This window comes from Populus euphratica, unplaced genomic scaffold (genome assembly GCF_000495115.2).
Source record: "Populus euphratica unplaced genomic scaffold, PopEup_1.0 scaffold31.1, whole genome shotgun sequence".
In the NCBI taxonomy this organism is placed as follows: domain Eukaryota; kingdom Viridiplantae; phylum Streptophyta; class Magnoliopsida; order Malpighiales; family Salicaceae; genus Populus; species Populus euphratica.
Genome location: NW_011499850.1, coordinates 2,344,467 through 2,360,721, shown reverse-complemented (window position 1 = coordinate 2,360,721; position 16,255 = coordinate 2,344,467). Strand labels below are relative to the sequence as shown.

General features: G+C 33.3%; 2 protein-coding genes across 2 annotated transcripts; both read left to right on the top strand.

The window, feature by feature from the left end:
- Positions 1-2,697: 2,697 nt before the first annotated feature.
- On the top strand, positions 2,698-3,696 carry LOC105121103 (uncharacterized). Its single transcript, XM_011019621.1, has one exon. The coding sequence runs from the start codon at positions 2,813-2,815 to the stop codon at positions 3,449-3,451; it is 639 nt and encodes a 212-aa protein (XP_011017923.1). The 5' UTR covers positions 2,698-2,812; the 3' UTR covers positions 3,452-3,696.
- Positions 3,697-11,788: 8,092 nt separating this feature from the next.
- Positions 11,789-15,965, top strand: LOC105121102 (S-adenosyl-L-methionine-dependent methyltransferases superfamily protein). Its single transcript, XM_011019620.1, has 4 exons — positions 11,789-12,293; positions 14,157-14,638; positions 14,850-15,094; positions 15,400-15,965. Exons 2-4 carry the CDS (start codon positions 14,190-14,192, stop codon positions 15,639-15,641), a joined length of 936 nt encoding a protein of 311 aa, XP_011017922.1. The 5' UTR covers positions 11,789-12,293; positions 14,157-14,189; the 3' UTR covers positions 15,642-15,965.
- Positions 15,966-16,255: the final 290 nt, after the last annotated feature.

The window sequence follows — 16,255 nt, the reverse complement described above, 5'->3', positions numbered from 1 at the left end:
TTTGGGAAATTGTATCGCTTGAAAGTACAGTTTTGTGTTATAAAATTAATTCTCAAAGATGACATTATTGAGTTTTAATTTATTAGTGTCAATGGGGTTGCCATATTGTTACTTATAATTGAAATTAAAAAAACAGTCGAGAAATTTTGTATGCGTTGCTTATTTAAGAACTCATAGGGTTTGAGTATATATAATCTTACGGTGTGGAAAATCATGTTTTAATCTTAATACCAAAGGAATCTTCGTTATTGTTGCAATACCTTTCTTTTTTAAATAAATGATTAGTTATGATTATATAATTTTTAATATGATGTTAATTGAAAAACAGTATTTTTTGAAATTAAATATTAAAATTAAATTATAAAAGAATTATCTTAACGTGACGTAGTCTGAAAACAACTTGACCCAATAATAAAAAAAAACATAATAATAAAATTAAGAAAAGAATTATGAAATTAAAAGAAAAAAAAACTTTTGACTCAGTTTCTAGTTTATTCTAAATTTAAAATTAAATTATGCTGGAATTAGCTGATGTAATCAACTCAACTAATTAAAAAATAATTTATATAATTATTAAAAATATAAAAATATTTTTTTAAAAAAATTACTTAACTATTTATATAAACAACCAAAACAAGTGCATAGCAGCATGGAGTAAAATACCAACAGTCCTCCCATTCAAATGGAGAAAGAAAAAGGCACAAGAATTGGGAATGTGTAGTAGTTGGCTCGGGAATTTAATAATTGAGATAGGGCAAATTTAACCCACATCTAGCTAGCTGGTGAGAAGTTCTTTCCAGATAGAGACAAATCTTCACCATGACCCCAACCATAATTATATATTTGGTTGGAGAGATTTGAAGCATTAAGCCTTATTATCATTTGCTAGCTGTAATTTTCATCCTGTGCTTAGTGGAGATTAGATAAACATCATTTCATGATGCTGTGGGCTTGCTGCAGGAACACTCTTAAGGGGCTAGTTTAACGGTAACCTTCACCGGCTAAAAACCTGGACTGTGGGCGCAGCTCCAAGTTACAAACTTCACCATTTAAATGTATTTATTGTGTTAGCTAAGAACAACAAATAAAATTATTGCCTCCTCTAGTTAAGATCATCAAGGAGCATGTGCAGAGCTTCTTCTAGAGACATACACGCCTCCATTGTCCAACAATGCCCACGGATTTGTTACCATGAAACAACAGGCTGCTAACGATGCCCGTGGAATTGCCTGTATTTTGAATTATATAATATTAGAAGTCTCTCTTTTGACGTAATAATTGAATAAATTAAAATCATAATAATTAATTTTTAATTAAATAAAACTTTTAGATACAATATAGTCAAACTATACTAGATTATGTAAAAAAATAATTTATTCAATCATAAAAACTAACTAACATCAAACATACACTAGAATAAGCCCGACAATACAAATTGCTTCACTATTAAAATAAAAAAAAAATAATAAAAGAAAAAAAATTATATGAGTAAGTGTAAATCAATCTTGATGACTAATCTTTCTGTTTATCTCCTCAATACAAGTGAACTAACTATTCGTATTTACTTTTTACTGTTTACTGTTTACCTCCACAATACAAGTCAAACAAGAATACAAGCGGATAGACGTGAGGGTAACGTGGAATGTAAAGCGCGTGTGATAGTATCACAGTAGGAGACAGCGCCTTTCCAAGAATTGTCAGTGAAACGGATCAAAATTCATTGCTTTCTTTTCCTCTTTATCGTTATTTATTTTATTTTATTTTACCTCGGAGACTTGGAGAGAGAAAATAGCCCATAGATTTGGTTCGGTTTCTGCTTTGAAAACCATTTGATCCAGTTGGATTGCTCGTGTCCTAAATTGGTTACTAGCCCAACCATAGGTCCTGGTTAGGTCTGGCTTCGCTTTCAACACTGCACCCCTTACCAGTCGTACCAAGTTATTTTTGCAGTCATGCCCCCGTACTTTCCCTTTTCTTAAAACTAATCACTGACGATTGGTTTTCTACTTTTATGTATACTTTTTTTTTTTTTTTTATCGTTGTTTGTGCTTGCATGCTGCCATGTTCTTCTACTTTCTTTGTTTTTGTTCACAAGATTTGGAATGAATAATCTAATTCAGGGAATTAATCCAATTCAATTTCCCTGGACGTCCTATATAAAGGGGAAAAAAATCCTGTTAATTACTTTATTATATATAGTAACAAATTCAACGTTCTAAACTAATACATGGAGATTGAATGTTTTTTTTCCTTCAATGCATTGAAAAGAATTAATAAATACCATAATAAAATAAAAGAGATCAATTGTTTGTATAAAATGAATAAAATAACAATATAAATTAATCCTATATGAATTTTTAAAATGAATTTAAAAAAAATCAATCTCATGTGATAAAATAACAACCACTATATGTTTGTATAAAATTTTATATGATTTTTTTAATTAATTTTGCGTTAGAGAAGGCCAAATTATTTTTTCTCTACATGAACACTAAATTAATTGTCCATAACAATTTTAATATTTAATGACCTAAAATAATAAAACAGGAAATCTAAAACATTATTCTCTATATGTAAATAATCAAATGTGTAAGGGGTCTAAAGCAAGGTCTAAAATAAAATATCCTAAACCCCTCCAAATATCTCGAAATATCGAACACCCCCTTCCTCCCCTTCCTTCCCTATAAATACGTCGCTAGAGTGAAGTTAGGTTTGCCAAACTCGATAGAAAAACAGTTTTCTCCAACCCCCTACTATCTACTCCTCTTCTCTCTTTACTGAAACCCCTAAGAATAGAACCACCACCATCAAAATGGCGGCCATGGCCACTGGATCTTCTAGAAGAACCTCGAGCGGTCCAGTTATTCGCTCTCTCTCTCCATCCGGTAGATTCCACCAGCACTTCTCCAGATCTCCGTCATCTTCCACCTCCTCCACCCCCTTCGCTTACTCAAGTTCAAGTTTCATGTCTCGCTCATCAACTTTCTTCACCAGGTCTGCATCGCCTACACGGGTTAACATGTACGGGCACTCCACGCCGTCGCCTTCTTCATCCGTCCGCTTAAATGCCGTCTCTCCTAACCGCTCAATCTCCACCGTCAATCCTTCTCGGAGCCACCACCATCAGGTAGTGAGAAAACCGAGCACTCCTAAACAGACTTGCATGTGTTCGCCGACGACACATCCAGGCTCTTTCCGGTGTAGTCGCCATAAAGGCATAGGGTTAGGCAGTTCTACCTCATCAAGTAATTACTCTTCAAACAACAATCGGCTGAATGCGAGAAGATCTGCCATGACCAATTCGCTAGTGAGAATCGGCGGCGTGGAAGGTGATTTGGTGAGAAGAGCCTTGGCCGCTTTGATCCGGCCGTCTTCTCACCAACAACGCCGGCGTTCTGCATTCCAGTCTCGACCGAGCCGCCTCTCCGTCATGTCCAAAGCTGAGTCCTAAGGGTATGTTGGTCATTTCAAGTTTTTATTTGCTTGCTCACCCGACGAGGACTGGACTCAGATTGCAGTGGTGGCGCGTGGAAATCGGGACCGGAAGTTTTTTAATCGGAATCGGGTGACGTAACAGAATTCGACGACAGGACTTTTTGAATATATAGATACATAACACATGGCTTTTGAGTATGTATAGTTATCAAAGCTATATTATTCAGTTGCAAAATCAAGGCATTTTTAATGGCTTCAAAATTCTAACCAACAAAAATTAACAAAATAACTAACTCTAATATAACTTGCAAATTAACTAAACTAAGTAATCCGTTAATCAGAATTTGTGGATGTCATCCAGCCATGTCAATTTCTCAGCTGTGAGTGGATTCTTCCGTTTGGTCTAACGTTTTCTGTTAAACTCCGTGTGTAGGGGTTTTTGTGCTGTGCCCGTGTTGTTTTGTGCCCATGATCCATCCGTTTTACCGTATTCGTTTACGTGGTTTGTGTTTCTTGTCGAGGTAAGTCTTTTTTATTTTGGGTTAACTTTGCTTTTTCTTTTTTATTTTTTTTATTTGCAGGTGTGCATTTTCACTTGCCGGGAAATTGATGTGTTTATATTTGAGCTGGAAATTAAAAGTTTGAGAAATTATACTGCAACAGGACAGACCTATTCTCTGCTTGGATTGGGGAACATTACTTGTGATAATAATAATAATAATAATAATAAAATTGAAGTGGGTGATTAATAATGGAAATGACGTGATATTATTAGGTCACTTGATGGGAGAAATTTAAATTAAATAATTATCATAAAATGCAGATTCACTAATCTATGACAGTATGTAATGGAGAAAAAGGAAATGCAAGCTTGAAAATGGAGGGGGGAAACGGAGAAAAAATGACAGTATATTTCATGTAAATAATGTACTAACTTAGGATTAAAAAAAAATTGAAAATTGCAGAAGAATTCGTGCAAATTAAAATCACAGAAAAACGAAAAACGTTGAAGAACATCTCTCTTTTTGGGGGGATACATTAATAACAATTCTATATTAAATAACTGTGAGGTGAATTCTGGTCCTGGGGACATTATGCATTGTATTTAAAAAATATATTTTTTAATTAAAAATAAATTAAAATATTTTTTATTATGATATCAATATATAAAAATAATTAAAAATATATAAAAATAATATACTAAACATAAATCTAACCTCAAAAGTAACTTGCTTGAAAAAACACAGCTCAATGAAATGTCTTTAGATCATTTTTAACATTTAGGATCGTGGGTTCTTTACAATATTGTATTTTCACTACTTTTCACTAAAAATACAATATAGTTAGTATAAATAAAATTTTATCTATGTGTTTTTTCACTCTAACCACTTGATGTTTTTTAGGTTCATCTAAAACTATTATTTATAGATTTTTATGTTTTTCACTCGAGCTAAAAGTCATTATTTTTAAATCTGATTTTTGTATATTTAAAGTATTTATGAATTTATTTTTGATGAATTCAAAATGTACATATTCGTAATTACATTAATTTTTAAATTTAAAAGTTTATAAGCATTTGAATTTTGTACATAACTAACAAAAAAAATTTTAAAATCTTTGATTCTAATTTTTTTCTTGGAGGATAAAAAACTTTATAAAAAGTTAAATACTCCCGCACTTTAAAATAATTTAGATTTTATTTTATATCATTTCATACTTCATTTTAATTTTTTTATAAGATATTCTATTATGAATATGATGTTTAATAAGTAAAGGTTTACCCCATAAATTATTTAGTGAATTAGTATTCAAAAGCATGGTTTTTGTGTGTGTTAAACCTATAAATACATTCAATTAAATAAAAGTGATAATTTTATGTAAATAAATAAAAACAATTGTTAATAATAACTAAATGTAAAATTAAAAAAATTAAAAAATAAATATAAATCAAATTATCTGGTCATACAATATAAGATATCTACCTAACCTAATATGTTGACTAAATTTGTTTATTAAATCAAGTTATTTGATTTGCACACTTTACTCTAAAAACATATATATTTTTCATATGCTAACACATGAGGCCTACATTTTTGCAGTGTTTTGATTTAAAAATTAATTATTAAAAGGAAAACATTCAAACTATTTGTCATGATTATGAAATTAATTAAAAAAACCATATGAAAAGATGAAATCTCTCCTAATTACATGTCTTAATTTTTTACTATTCAAAAGGGCATAAAAGTTATTTTCTGTTTTGTAAAAAAACTGAAAGACAAATACACTTGACCACTAGTTTTTTTTTTTTTTAATGTGGTGGTAAATAAGTTGTTTTAATTCAAAAAAAAGTTGGAAAGAAGAAAATAACCCTTCATTAATGGTTGGTTGATCTTTTGAAAATACCAAATCCTCCACAAAATCAAAATCTAAGGCTAGGACAAAATTAATTATTAAGAGCAAAAAATTCAAACTATCAGAATTAATAAAAAAAATTCATATAAAAAGATGAAATTACCCCTAAACACATGCCTTAATTTTACACTATTCTAAGGGCATAAATTATTATTTTTATTTAGTAAAACAATAAAAAAAATACACGATTAACAATTTTTTTTATTGAGGGGTAAATCTGTTGTTTTAATGTTCAAAAAAAATTGGAAAGATGAAAATACTCCTCCATAATTCAGGTGAATGACCAGAAAAGATCAAACTATCCTTAAAATCAAAGCTTTCTATTTTTTTTTTAAAGAACAAAATTGTAATTTAGATGTCGATATAAATAGTTTTTTTTGGTGTCTATATGCAAAAACCGAACTAGATCGACTTTTTAAAAAGTTTTCTAATCTGTTTTTATTGGTTTGATCTCTCAAACCGGTTTTTTTAATTAGTTTTAAATCAATTTCAGATTACCCGGTTATTTTGCTCTGGTATTACAGTGGGACTCGTTCCTATGAACCCCCATTGTCGCCTCCGAGATATACACAGACCGCTTCGACTTTTAGGGTGCAAAGATTTTCTATAACTGATCCTTCTCTTCTCAAAACAAAATTTCGAAAGATAAAAAAAGCTTTGAACGATACCGCTCGTGCCCATCAATCTACAGTGCAGACCACATGGAGGACTGCCTCGAAAACAGCTCCTGGGAAGATAAGGTTTTGAAAAGGATAGGTGGGGGTGGGTGCAGGGGAAGGAGGAAGGCAATGGCAGCTACTGATTTTTTGGATAATTGTCGTTGTCACAAGACTTGTACCAGAAGAGGTCAAACAAACAAAGAAATGAAATCCCACTCTGCATAAATCATTAGCTATAAAAAAGTCTTCTTGCTTGCAGATGAGGTTTTATCTTGTAATCGTAATCAGGGAGAGAAAAATATCAATTACAGATTAAAGAAGAAGGGCCGTAGGGTATAAGGAGATGGATGATGATGAGTGATGTCTGCTGAAAGAAAATGTAAGATGGTTGACAATGTCAGAGCTTTATTTGCACCCAAAATTAAAATGTAAATCTACTTGTCTCTAGGTTTAGCATGTGTTTTTCAAAAATACAGTCTGAATTATATTTTTTAAAATTTTAATATATTTTTTAATGAAATATAATTTAAAAAACAATCATAATTACATTCTCAAATAACCCTCCATCATGATCTCCAAACTATAATGCAAGAAATTGAGAGGTTGTAAGAAATTTAAAGAAATTATTTGTATGGAATATCTGTCATAAACTACAATTCCAGAAAACAATTTGATATTCCAAATTGTTGAGAAAAAAAGAAAAGAAAAGAAAAAGGAATGGTTAGGTGCTCAACTTTGAGAGAGAATATATACTTTGAAAAGGAGGAAACAACCTGCTCATACAATTGGAGACGAGGAGGTAAGATTTAACCCTTTATCTGTTCCAATTGTTGGTGGCACCCACACTGGGCCTTTTCACAGACAAAAACACTCAAAATGGGGAGACCGAAAGCAGGCCCACATGATTGAAAAGACACGTATTGAATGGGTTATAGCTGTGAGGGGTCACGCCAGCGCTAGGGACCATATGCATCCATCTTCTCATAAAATTAATACAGAGCATGGAGAGCCTCTAGCAATCTAATTTAAAGTCACACCAATCATCTTGAACATTATCTTCTACATTCCTGCGTTTGTCACGGAGAAAAAAGTGTTTTTTTTAATCAATATATTAAAATCATCTCTAGAAAAAGTCTGTAATGACAATGCATGGCTGGGAGCTGTAGGTCCATCTTGCATGTAAGATTCTCGCGAAGATTATATTTACTAATCCTTGCAAGAACACACACCCAATCCCTTGAAATCTTGTGCACTTTCCCATCAAACTGAGAATCCGAAGATGGAAGGAAGAGAAAAGGGATGAGTCAGATATCTGCGTAGCTGACTCAGGAACTGGTGTCTGTTTGGACGACAGACAAAATGTACTGCCCATGGTGGAAAATGGATCACCCTAGGAGAATTTTAGAGTGTAGTTCATTAGGGCTTCCAAGATAGAGAGTAGGCCCTTGCTTGGATGTTGTCTTCTTCCTCCATGGCTGTTCACAGCACATGTGCATGTACCAGCCTCGGCGGTTTTGTATTGATGATGTCGATAAGGATAAGGGTAGTTGTCGATTCTACATTCGTGTGCCTCCACCTTTTTTTTTTTTTTTTATACTAGGGCTGCTTCTAGTAAAATGCTACTAATGTTCCAAAGTACATGTTGCGTACACAGTTTTTTAATTAATTTATTTTTATTTAATATGACATGGCAGATAAAACTACATAACTATTTATTTTTGCATTCTAAAAGTATTTTTTTTAAATAATTTTTTATTTTATATTAATTTTCTTGTGTTTTATTGATGTGATGTCAAAAATAAATTTTTAAAAATAAAAATTACTATAATTTTAAACATCCTCTATAAAATATAAAATCAACATGAAACATTAGGTTTATGGGTTAATTAGAGGGTTATCCAATCAATAGAGGAGGAGGTCAATTATTTTATTAGAACGAGGATGTTTTATTTTTTTTTCTTAAGAGAATTCTTGGTACTCATCTGGTCGATTTTAAATTTGATTTTACCGAGCTAATTAGATCCTATCATATAAATATCTTCTCTGATTTAATGAAAAATCAGCCTAGATCTTCTTTGAATCAACCCACAAAATCACCAATAAATGATATGGAACTAAAGTGGTAGTGTGACACACCTCCACCAAGGCTAATGCAACTTTACGCAGCTGACTTTTCTTTCAGTGAAGATTGATCTCTGCATTTGTCTTTTTCCAGAAGAAGATTGGTTCATGCTTTTTCTAACATCAATTGGCGTCAAAATCATTCAAGGGAGAAAAAAGACGGAGAAATCTCAACGCCACCTCCAATAATAATGATAATGAAAAAAAGGGAAGGCCCAGTCGTCAAATTCGGACTGCCGGTGGCTGTATCAGGCTACAGATAAGAATTCATCAAATTGCAGAGGGTTTGGCAAGCTAGTCGTAGCCACCATCGCCGTTATTTGCACTTCGGTGACATATACGTCAGCATGGTCGGAAATACGTGCCGGTTTATTGATAATGGTTGACATATTTCATTTCTCAGGCATACTGCTTAGCAATTTATACTGTCATTCTGATGATTTTTTTTTGCCGTGCCCTTATAATTCCAGTTCTACGTGGAGACATGAGACCTTGAACGTATTTCTTCTAGTGAAGTAATAAACAAAAGCTAGACGCACCCATTTGGGTGTGCTGACAGTATTGATTGATTGTCTAAAAAATTAAACTGAGTTTAAAATTATTTTTAATTTTTTAAAATTAAATTAAATTTTAACTAAATTAAATTTGTTCATTAATTTTTTTGAATTTAACCATGTCAACTCTTTTTTTTTTCACTTAACTAAGCAAGGTTCTGGATTGAACATCTCGCATAGCAATCAATCAACCGTAAAATGAAACCGACTTTAATGACACTAATCAAGATTTTCTGGAGGCCGTCAAGAAGTAAAAACAACATTTAGGACCTTGGGTCGAAATGGCCTTGGACTCTTGTGGAAGGCTCAGAAAGCACGGGCCTTGGGAGATCACCAAGCTCTAACTCCTTTGGGCGAGCTCGGTATCCAGCATGGGTAGCAGAGTGCACCATGTTAATAAGAACTATGAAGCTCTAGCCCATGTTTCTGGGCAAACACCAGAAATGATGAGAAATTGTAGCCTCTTTGGTTATAGAAAGATGTCCCCCTTCAGTTTAAGGCGTTAGGAAGAAGCTGTCCAGTCCTTTTCTGCCCATATCAAGTGCTGTGTCGTTGCTTCTAGAGAAGGATAAGCAGAGGGTCTATAAACAGAGTGTGTGATAACCCTCTCGCAAAATCAGCCATAACTAGCAACCCCTTTCTTCGAAAACTCTTATTCTTTGAAAATGGATACATTTCCATCGATATAACCCAAGCAGTTTCTAGCAAGGGAAAGAAAAATGCACAATCCAGCAGTCCTTGACAAGAAGGCTTGCATTGCTTTCTGTCACAAAAAACAAAAGAGCACTGCGTTGAATGTAGCTGTTGTATTATTGGGTGCCTACAGATGCTTGGGCTACTCTTAGCTTTTAATCATTGGGCAGCCAAGTTTCAGGGGTGGGCTTGGTTAAGCATTTCTAATGTTCTTTCCTCTTAGGCTTGTGGTGAAAATGGTTCTATCTTTTGATCTTCAATCAAGGGGGCGTTTGTTTTTGCTCCGGCAATGGTTCTATCTTTCTATTTTGATATGGTTTTGTATTTTCAGAAATTCAAGGGGAGTATTTGAGAGGGTTGTTATAGTTATTTTTTAAAGTTTGTTTTGTTTAAAAATATATTAAAATAATATTTTTTAACTTTTAAAAATATATTGTTGATATTATTACATTAATTTTTTTTTTAAATAAATTTTAATAAATCTCCATTTATGGCAGAATGGGTTGTGTTTCGATATACCAACTACTTCATTGGTTATGGGCAAATGGGCGGAGTCCAAAATATTTTATAGAGAAGAAAGGCTCTCTTGGCCGTTTCTTTTTCGATGCTGCTCAAGATCATACAGCAAAGGAGCTAGGTCATTTGCTCCCACAGCTTATCTTAGGTTCTAGTTCTATATTATGCGGAGTTTGTGGGAACATTAATTCTTAAAAAAACACACACAAAAATAAAAGAAGTTGCAAAAGTATACATAAGATATAGGAAAAAGCAGAAATGGTTATTGTTTCCTCTTAGGCTTATGGTGAAAATGGCTCTATCTTTTGATCTTCAATCAAGGGGGCATTTGTTTTTGCTCCCAGTCATGGTTCTATCTTCCAGTTTGATATGGTTTTGTATTTTTATAAATTCAAGGCGAGTATTTGAGAGAGGGTTGTTATAGTTATTTTTTTAATTTTTTAAAATTTATTGTTGATATTATTACATTAATTTTTTTTAAAAAATAAATTTTAATAAATCTCCATTTATAGCAGAATGGGTTGTGTTTCGATATACCAACTACTTGATTGGTTATGGGCAAATGAGTGGAGACCAAAATATTTTTTAGAGAAGAAGAAATGCTTTCTTCACCGTTTCTTTTTCGATGCTACTCAAGATCATACAGCAAAGGAGCTAGGTCATTTGCTCCCACAGCTTACCTTAGGTTCTATTTCAGTTCTAAAACATATATATATATATATATAGATAGATAGATAGATAGAGAGAGAGAGAGAGAGAGAGAGAGAGAGAGAGAGCTATTTGTGTGTGTGTGTGTATTATGCGGAGTTTGTGGGAACATTAATTCTTAAAAAAACACACACAAAAATAAAAGAAGTTGCAAAAGTATACATAAGATATAGGAAAAAGCAGAAATGGTTATCTTTTAATTAAAAAAACAGAAAACACATTTTTAATGTTAAAATGCAATATTTTTAAATTATGAAAGACTAAAATAACTAGTTTTGAAAATTTTAAAATATTATGCTGAGTTTAGAAAACATATTTTTAAAATTCCTTATCGTTTTTCTTTATAAGTTTTTAATCTTTTTTAAAATAAAAACTAAATGATTAATAATATTGTATTTTTTTGTACAGTGTTTTTTTAACAATGAAAAAATTAATTTTTTTAAAATATTTTCATAAATTAATTTTTTAAATATAAATATAATGTAAGAGACTTTTTTTAATTAACATGTACAAATTTTTTATCATAATTTTTAATTTAAATAAAATAAAGTTTATATTTTATAATTTAATTATTAGAAATATAAAATATTAAGATGATTATCTTATTTTATGTTATATTTTTTTATATTATTCCCGTATAAAAAAATTATTTTTCATTCTTGACAAAGCCCTAAAAAAAACAACCAATTTTTAACCCTTTGCTTTCCTTCTTCTCTTCTGTTTTCACTCTTTCTTTTCATCCCTCCTTCCCTTTTCCTTACCCTAGCTGACCAGCCTCACTTCCCACCACCGCTGGTTGAACTCCAATCCCCATCAACAGCACCTCGCCGGAACACGGCAACTCTCACTCCTACACCGACCCATAAATAACCATCATGTCAGCCCTCCCTCGTCTCCACCTCAGCCAGCCACAACAACCACTGAACTAAGCACCACAACGACCGCCGAACCGAACCAGGAACCCCACGCCCCTAGCTCGCCATCCCCCCCTATTGTCCTTCTCCTTCTCCTTTTATTTTAATTTTTCGGAAAAACCAAATCCGAACGGCCATTCCATCGCCACCCCTCCATTCATCCGCTTTTCCAGACCGTAAACGACCCCGACAGCCACCGCGCCAGCAACATTCCCTCGAGCCGATCTCCTCAACCAAAGTGGGCAGAGGTGGAGAAGAAGAAGGCGCAGCTGATCTGACAGGTGAGTTCCTGTCATTTAATGCCTTTATGTCCTTTTGATAAACCTAAATGGATTCGCATTCATAGCTAAAAGAGGCAGAATAAGCCACTTGAAAAGAAGAAGATATAAAAGATTTGGAAAAGGAAGCCAAAGAAAGCATGAAACAAGACCATTTCATGCCCGGAACAGATCACCATAAGCTTAAATAGAGCTTGATAGCTTAAAAAACAACAAACCAATACCATAAGTAAGTGGATAGCATAGTAGTAATTCAAACCAACGTTAGCAACATCATAAGAGGGTGAGACGCTAGGGCAATAGATAGGATATCCAAAATAGCGCAGCAAAAGTTCATTCTTCTGAGCCCAGGACAGCAGCTCGCTAGGAATCTTAGTTTCTTGAGCAAAAAGATTAATGCTTTATCAAAGACCATCTAAGCCAAACCACTAGAACCTCTAATCTAGACACCTTGTGATTCCCTAAGGAATCGGCCACTCCATTAGCGTCCTAATTGGCATGGACAATGGTTTTACAAACTCTTTTTTAAGTCACCTAATGCCTTTTGAGGAGGTAACTTTAAAATAGGATATAGCCCAATAATGTTCAGTTCTGGACGGAAATTTAGAGCTCTAGAAACTTCAACTATTTCAGCCATGTATGAAATCAATTCCCTAAAGCAAGATTTATTGACAACACCATGATGTATTCTAGTTTGCCCAGTTAGTTTAGTCATTTATGACTTAAATGTATATTTTAGTTCTTAAATAATCAAAGGCAATGGATTCTCAAAATTGACAGCTTGTAAAAACCAATCAGCTAGGTTTAAGCAAACCAGAAAGTGATTTATAAGGAATGTGGATTCTAGAGGGCAAGGACTATAATCAATGGGGAACGGATCACACCATCAGGCACTATGGTAGTAGATTTTAACCATCTAATACATTCAATTCTATCTAAATAACAGATACAATCTCCAAACATTTGTTCAGAGGATCCAATCTCCTAGATCTAGAGATAAAATTCCCATTTAAATCTAGAATCATATCCGAAAAAATCATGTCCTAACTACAAGAAATAAACAAAATGATGGAGAAAAATATCAACCATATAAAAGAAAATGAAGGAAAAACAATAAAAAGGTTGTTGTCTAATATTTTTAGCCTAATGTCCCAAACTAGAGTTTGAGAGGAAGTATTTTGTCGAGAAAAGTGAGAGAAATAAATATAACTACAGGTTATTTGTTTTCAGTGATATAAGACATGTCACAATTTCTTACTAGAAGGAAAGAAGAAGCAAGCTGTAACACTAAATGAAGTTGAATCTAATATTAGAGCTCACAGCAAAGCTGCGAAGGAGAATGAAAATGACTTTAGGACTTTTATGTCTTATTATTAATGTATACAGGTTTTGTATTTTCTATAAATTTATAGTTAAATACTACACCTATAGAGTTCATGATAAGAATGCCTGTACACCAAAGGTTGTGTGAATACCCCATCGAAGTTTTTTTTTAAATTACCTACCTTTCGAAAAAAAACTCGATCTCTTGATAGGATATAAACAGGACAACATCTGCAACAGAACCCAGTATAAATAGCCTAAGGATCATGTTTATTCTATAAAACACATCTCTTAGAATTGATGGAAAAGAATTGAGTCATAGAGAGGAGAAGAGACAAAGTGAAACCCTTATCTTCTTGTAAATAGAACACGCTGATCTGTATTTGTCTCTCAATTGTAGCTGCTTTACATATAGCGATTAGCATCATATTTTAACTAACAGGTAACTAATGATTAATTAATGCATGGTTTGGTTAGTGAGATTTAGTTATGGTTCAGGGTTTTTTTTTTTAATGCTATTTTTAAAATTTTTTTTTGTGGCAGGGGTGCTTAATTGGAGCTATTGAAAAATTGAAAATGTTGTGTAGTGATGGAAAAAAAAAGTTATCCTTTTGTGGATCAATTAAAGATGGAGATTTAGTTATTGTGTACGAGAAGAGAGATGTAATGAAAGCAGTGAAAGTATGTGAGACATCAGTGCTTCAAAACCGTTTTGGTGTTTTTAAACATTCGGATTGGATTGGAAAGCCTTTTGGGTCCAAGGTTTTAAGTAATAAAGGAGGTTTTGTTTACTTATTAGCTCCAACTCCTGAATTATGGACTCTGGTTTTAAGCCACAGGACTCAGATTCTGTATATTGCTGATATTTCTTTTCTCATTACCTACTTGGAAATTGTTCCTGGTTCTTTGGTGCTCGAGTCTGGAACTGGCAGTGGATCTTTAACCACCTCTCTTGCTAGGGCTGTAGCTCCTACAGGACACGTATATACTTTTGATTTCCATCAACAAAGGGCTGCCTCCGCCAGGTAAACACGCCTCTTACCTTTTTTTCCATCTTACATCTTTCAAGTAAGTCTCAACTCAACTCATGTTAGGTTGTTTTTATTACTTGTCCAAACATGTGAACAATTCAAACTTTAAATATAGAATGAGGCAGCAATAACATTGTGTTGATTTTGTACTTGATATCATTGTAATTAGATTAAAACTTTGCTTTTATTTTTTTAATTTGTTTAGAGAAGATTTTCAAAGCACAGGAGTAGGCAGTGTAGTTACAGTGGGAGTAAGAGATATCCAAGGCGAGGGATTTCCAGATGAGTATTCTGGGTTGGCTGATTCTGTATTTCTGGACCTACCCCAACCATGGCTGGCCATTCTGTCAGCTGGGAAAATGTTGAAACAAGATGGGACTTTGTGCTCCTTTTCACCTTGCATTGAGCAAGTACAACGCACATGTGAAGCTCTAAAATCGAACTTTAGAGGTAAATCTATAGTATTGTTATCTGAACCTCTTTGGCTTTGTACCTATAAAAAGAGAGTCTAGCATCCAATAAGATGGAACCGTTCTAAATTTGATTTCTCATACTGTCAGGGGTTCATCAATTCTTCAGAAAAACACATTTTATTTGTTAAAATTTCTGTAGTCTATATAGGGTATTTCTCTGCCCTCTCTTTGCAGTGTTTGCATGATAAAAGTTTTTCTGTATATTTGTTCTGGTCAAGCAGTTTATTATAAGCGCATCCAGCATCTATTTCGGTACACTAATGTGTATTTTTTGGCATATAGATATAAGGACATTTGAGGTTCTCCTTCGGACATTTGAAGTTCACGAAGGGAAAATGGATAGTTGCCAGGGCAATGAAGGTCTTTCTGTTGGGTCTCCTCCGTGCAAGCGGAGACAACGGTCAAGTGAAGGAAGCACTGTGCAGGACAGCTCAAGTTCTCCTACAATCAAGGCTAGGCCATGTGCTGATGCCAGGGGTCACACTGGCTATTTGACATTTTCAAGACTCAAATGTCTCTCATGAAGAATCTTCACGTGAGAGGTTAGACATCCAAATGTTTTTAGCCCTTGTATTCGAGAGGCTAGAAAAGTTTTGAAAGAGAATTTTGCCCACTGGCATTTGCTCAACAATTTTTATTTTCCTTCTGACTTAAAAGATAGGCAGCGAATGCCATAAAACATTTCATCTTGTTCGTGCTTTTGTAGCTCACTGTCTTGGCGATTGGTAGGCCACTTGATTCAATCAAGGATAGCAGTAACAGTATATTTTCTGTTTTTGGAAACATTGCTGGTATCAAACAGTGGCCTCTAGGTTTACCAAAAATTTCGTAGAATTTGGGTTCCTGGACCTCGGTCAGAAATTTAGGGTGTGTTTGATACCGTGCTCATCTTTTGAATTATGGTTTGAAAAAAATTGATTTAGGAAAATCATTTAGTTGTGGCTATATGGATAAAATGTATATGGTTAAAACTATAATTGAGTACAAAGCAGTTATAAGTTGATTCGTTAAAATTGTTTTTGAAAGTGATTTTAATAATAAAATGATATACTTGTAGTAGTTTTGTAGTTTTTGATTTAAATTATTATAAATTGAATTAAATTGTGATGATGACCAGATTTGCAAATGTTATATTATA

Bases quoted from the DNA above. Each gene is read 5' to 3' on its own strand.
- LOC105121103 (XM_011019621.1), top strand. From the start codon at position 2,813: ATGGCGGCCATGGCCACTGGATCTTCTAGAAGAACCTCGAGCGGTCCA.
- LOC105121102 (XM_011019620.1), top strand. From the start codon at position 14,190: ATGTTGTGTAGTGATGGAAAAAAAAAGTTATCCTTTTGTGGATCAATT. The intron at 14,639-14,849 runs GTAAACACGCCT...TAATTTGTTTAG, and splicing joins CAAAGGGCTGCCTCCGCCAG to AGAAGATTTTCAAAGCACAG. The intron at 15,095-15,399 runs GTAAATCTATAG...TTTGGCATATAG, and splicing joins TCTAAAATCGAACTTTAGAG to ATATAAGGACATTTGAGGTT.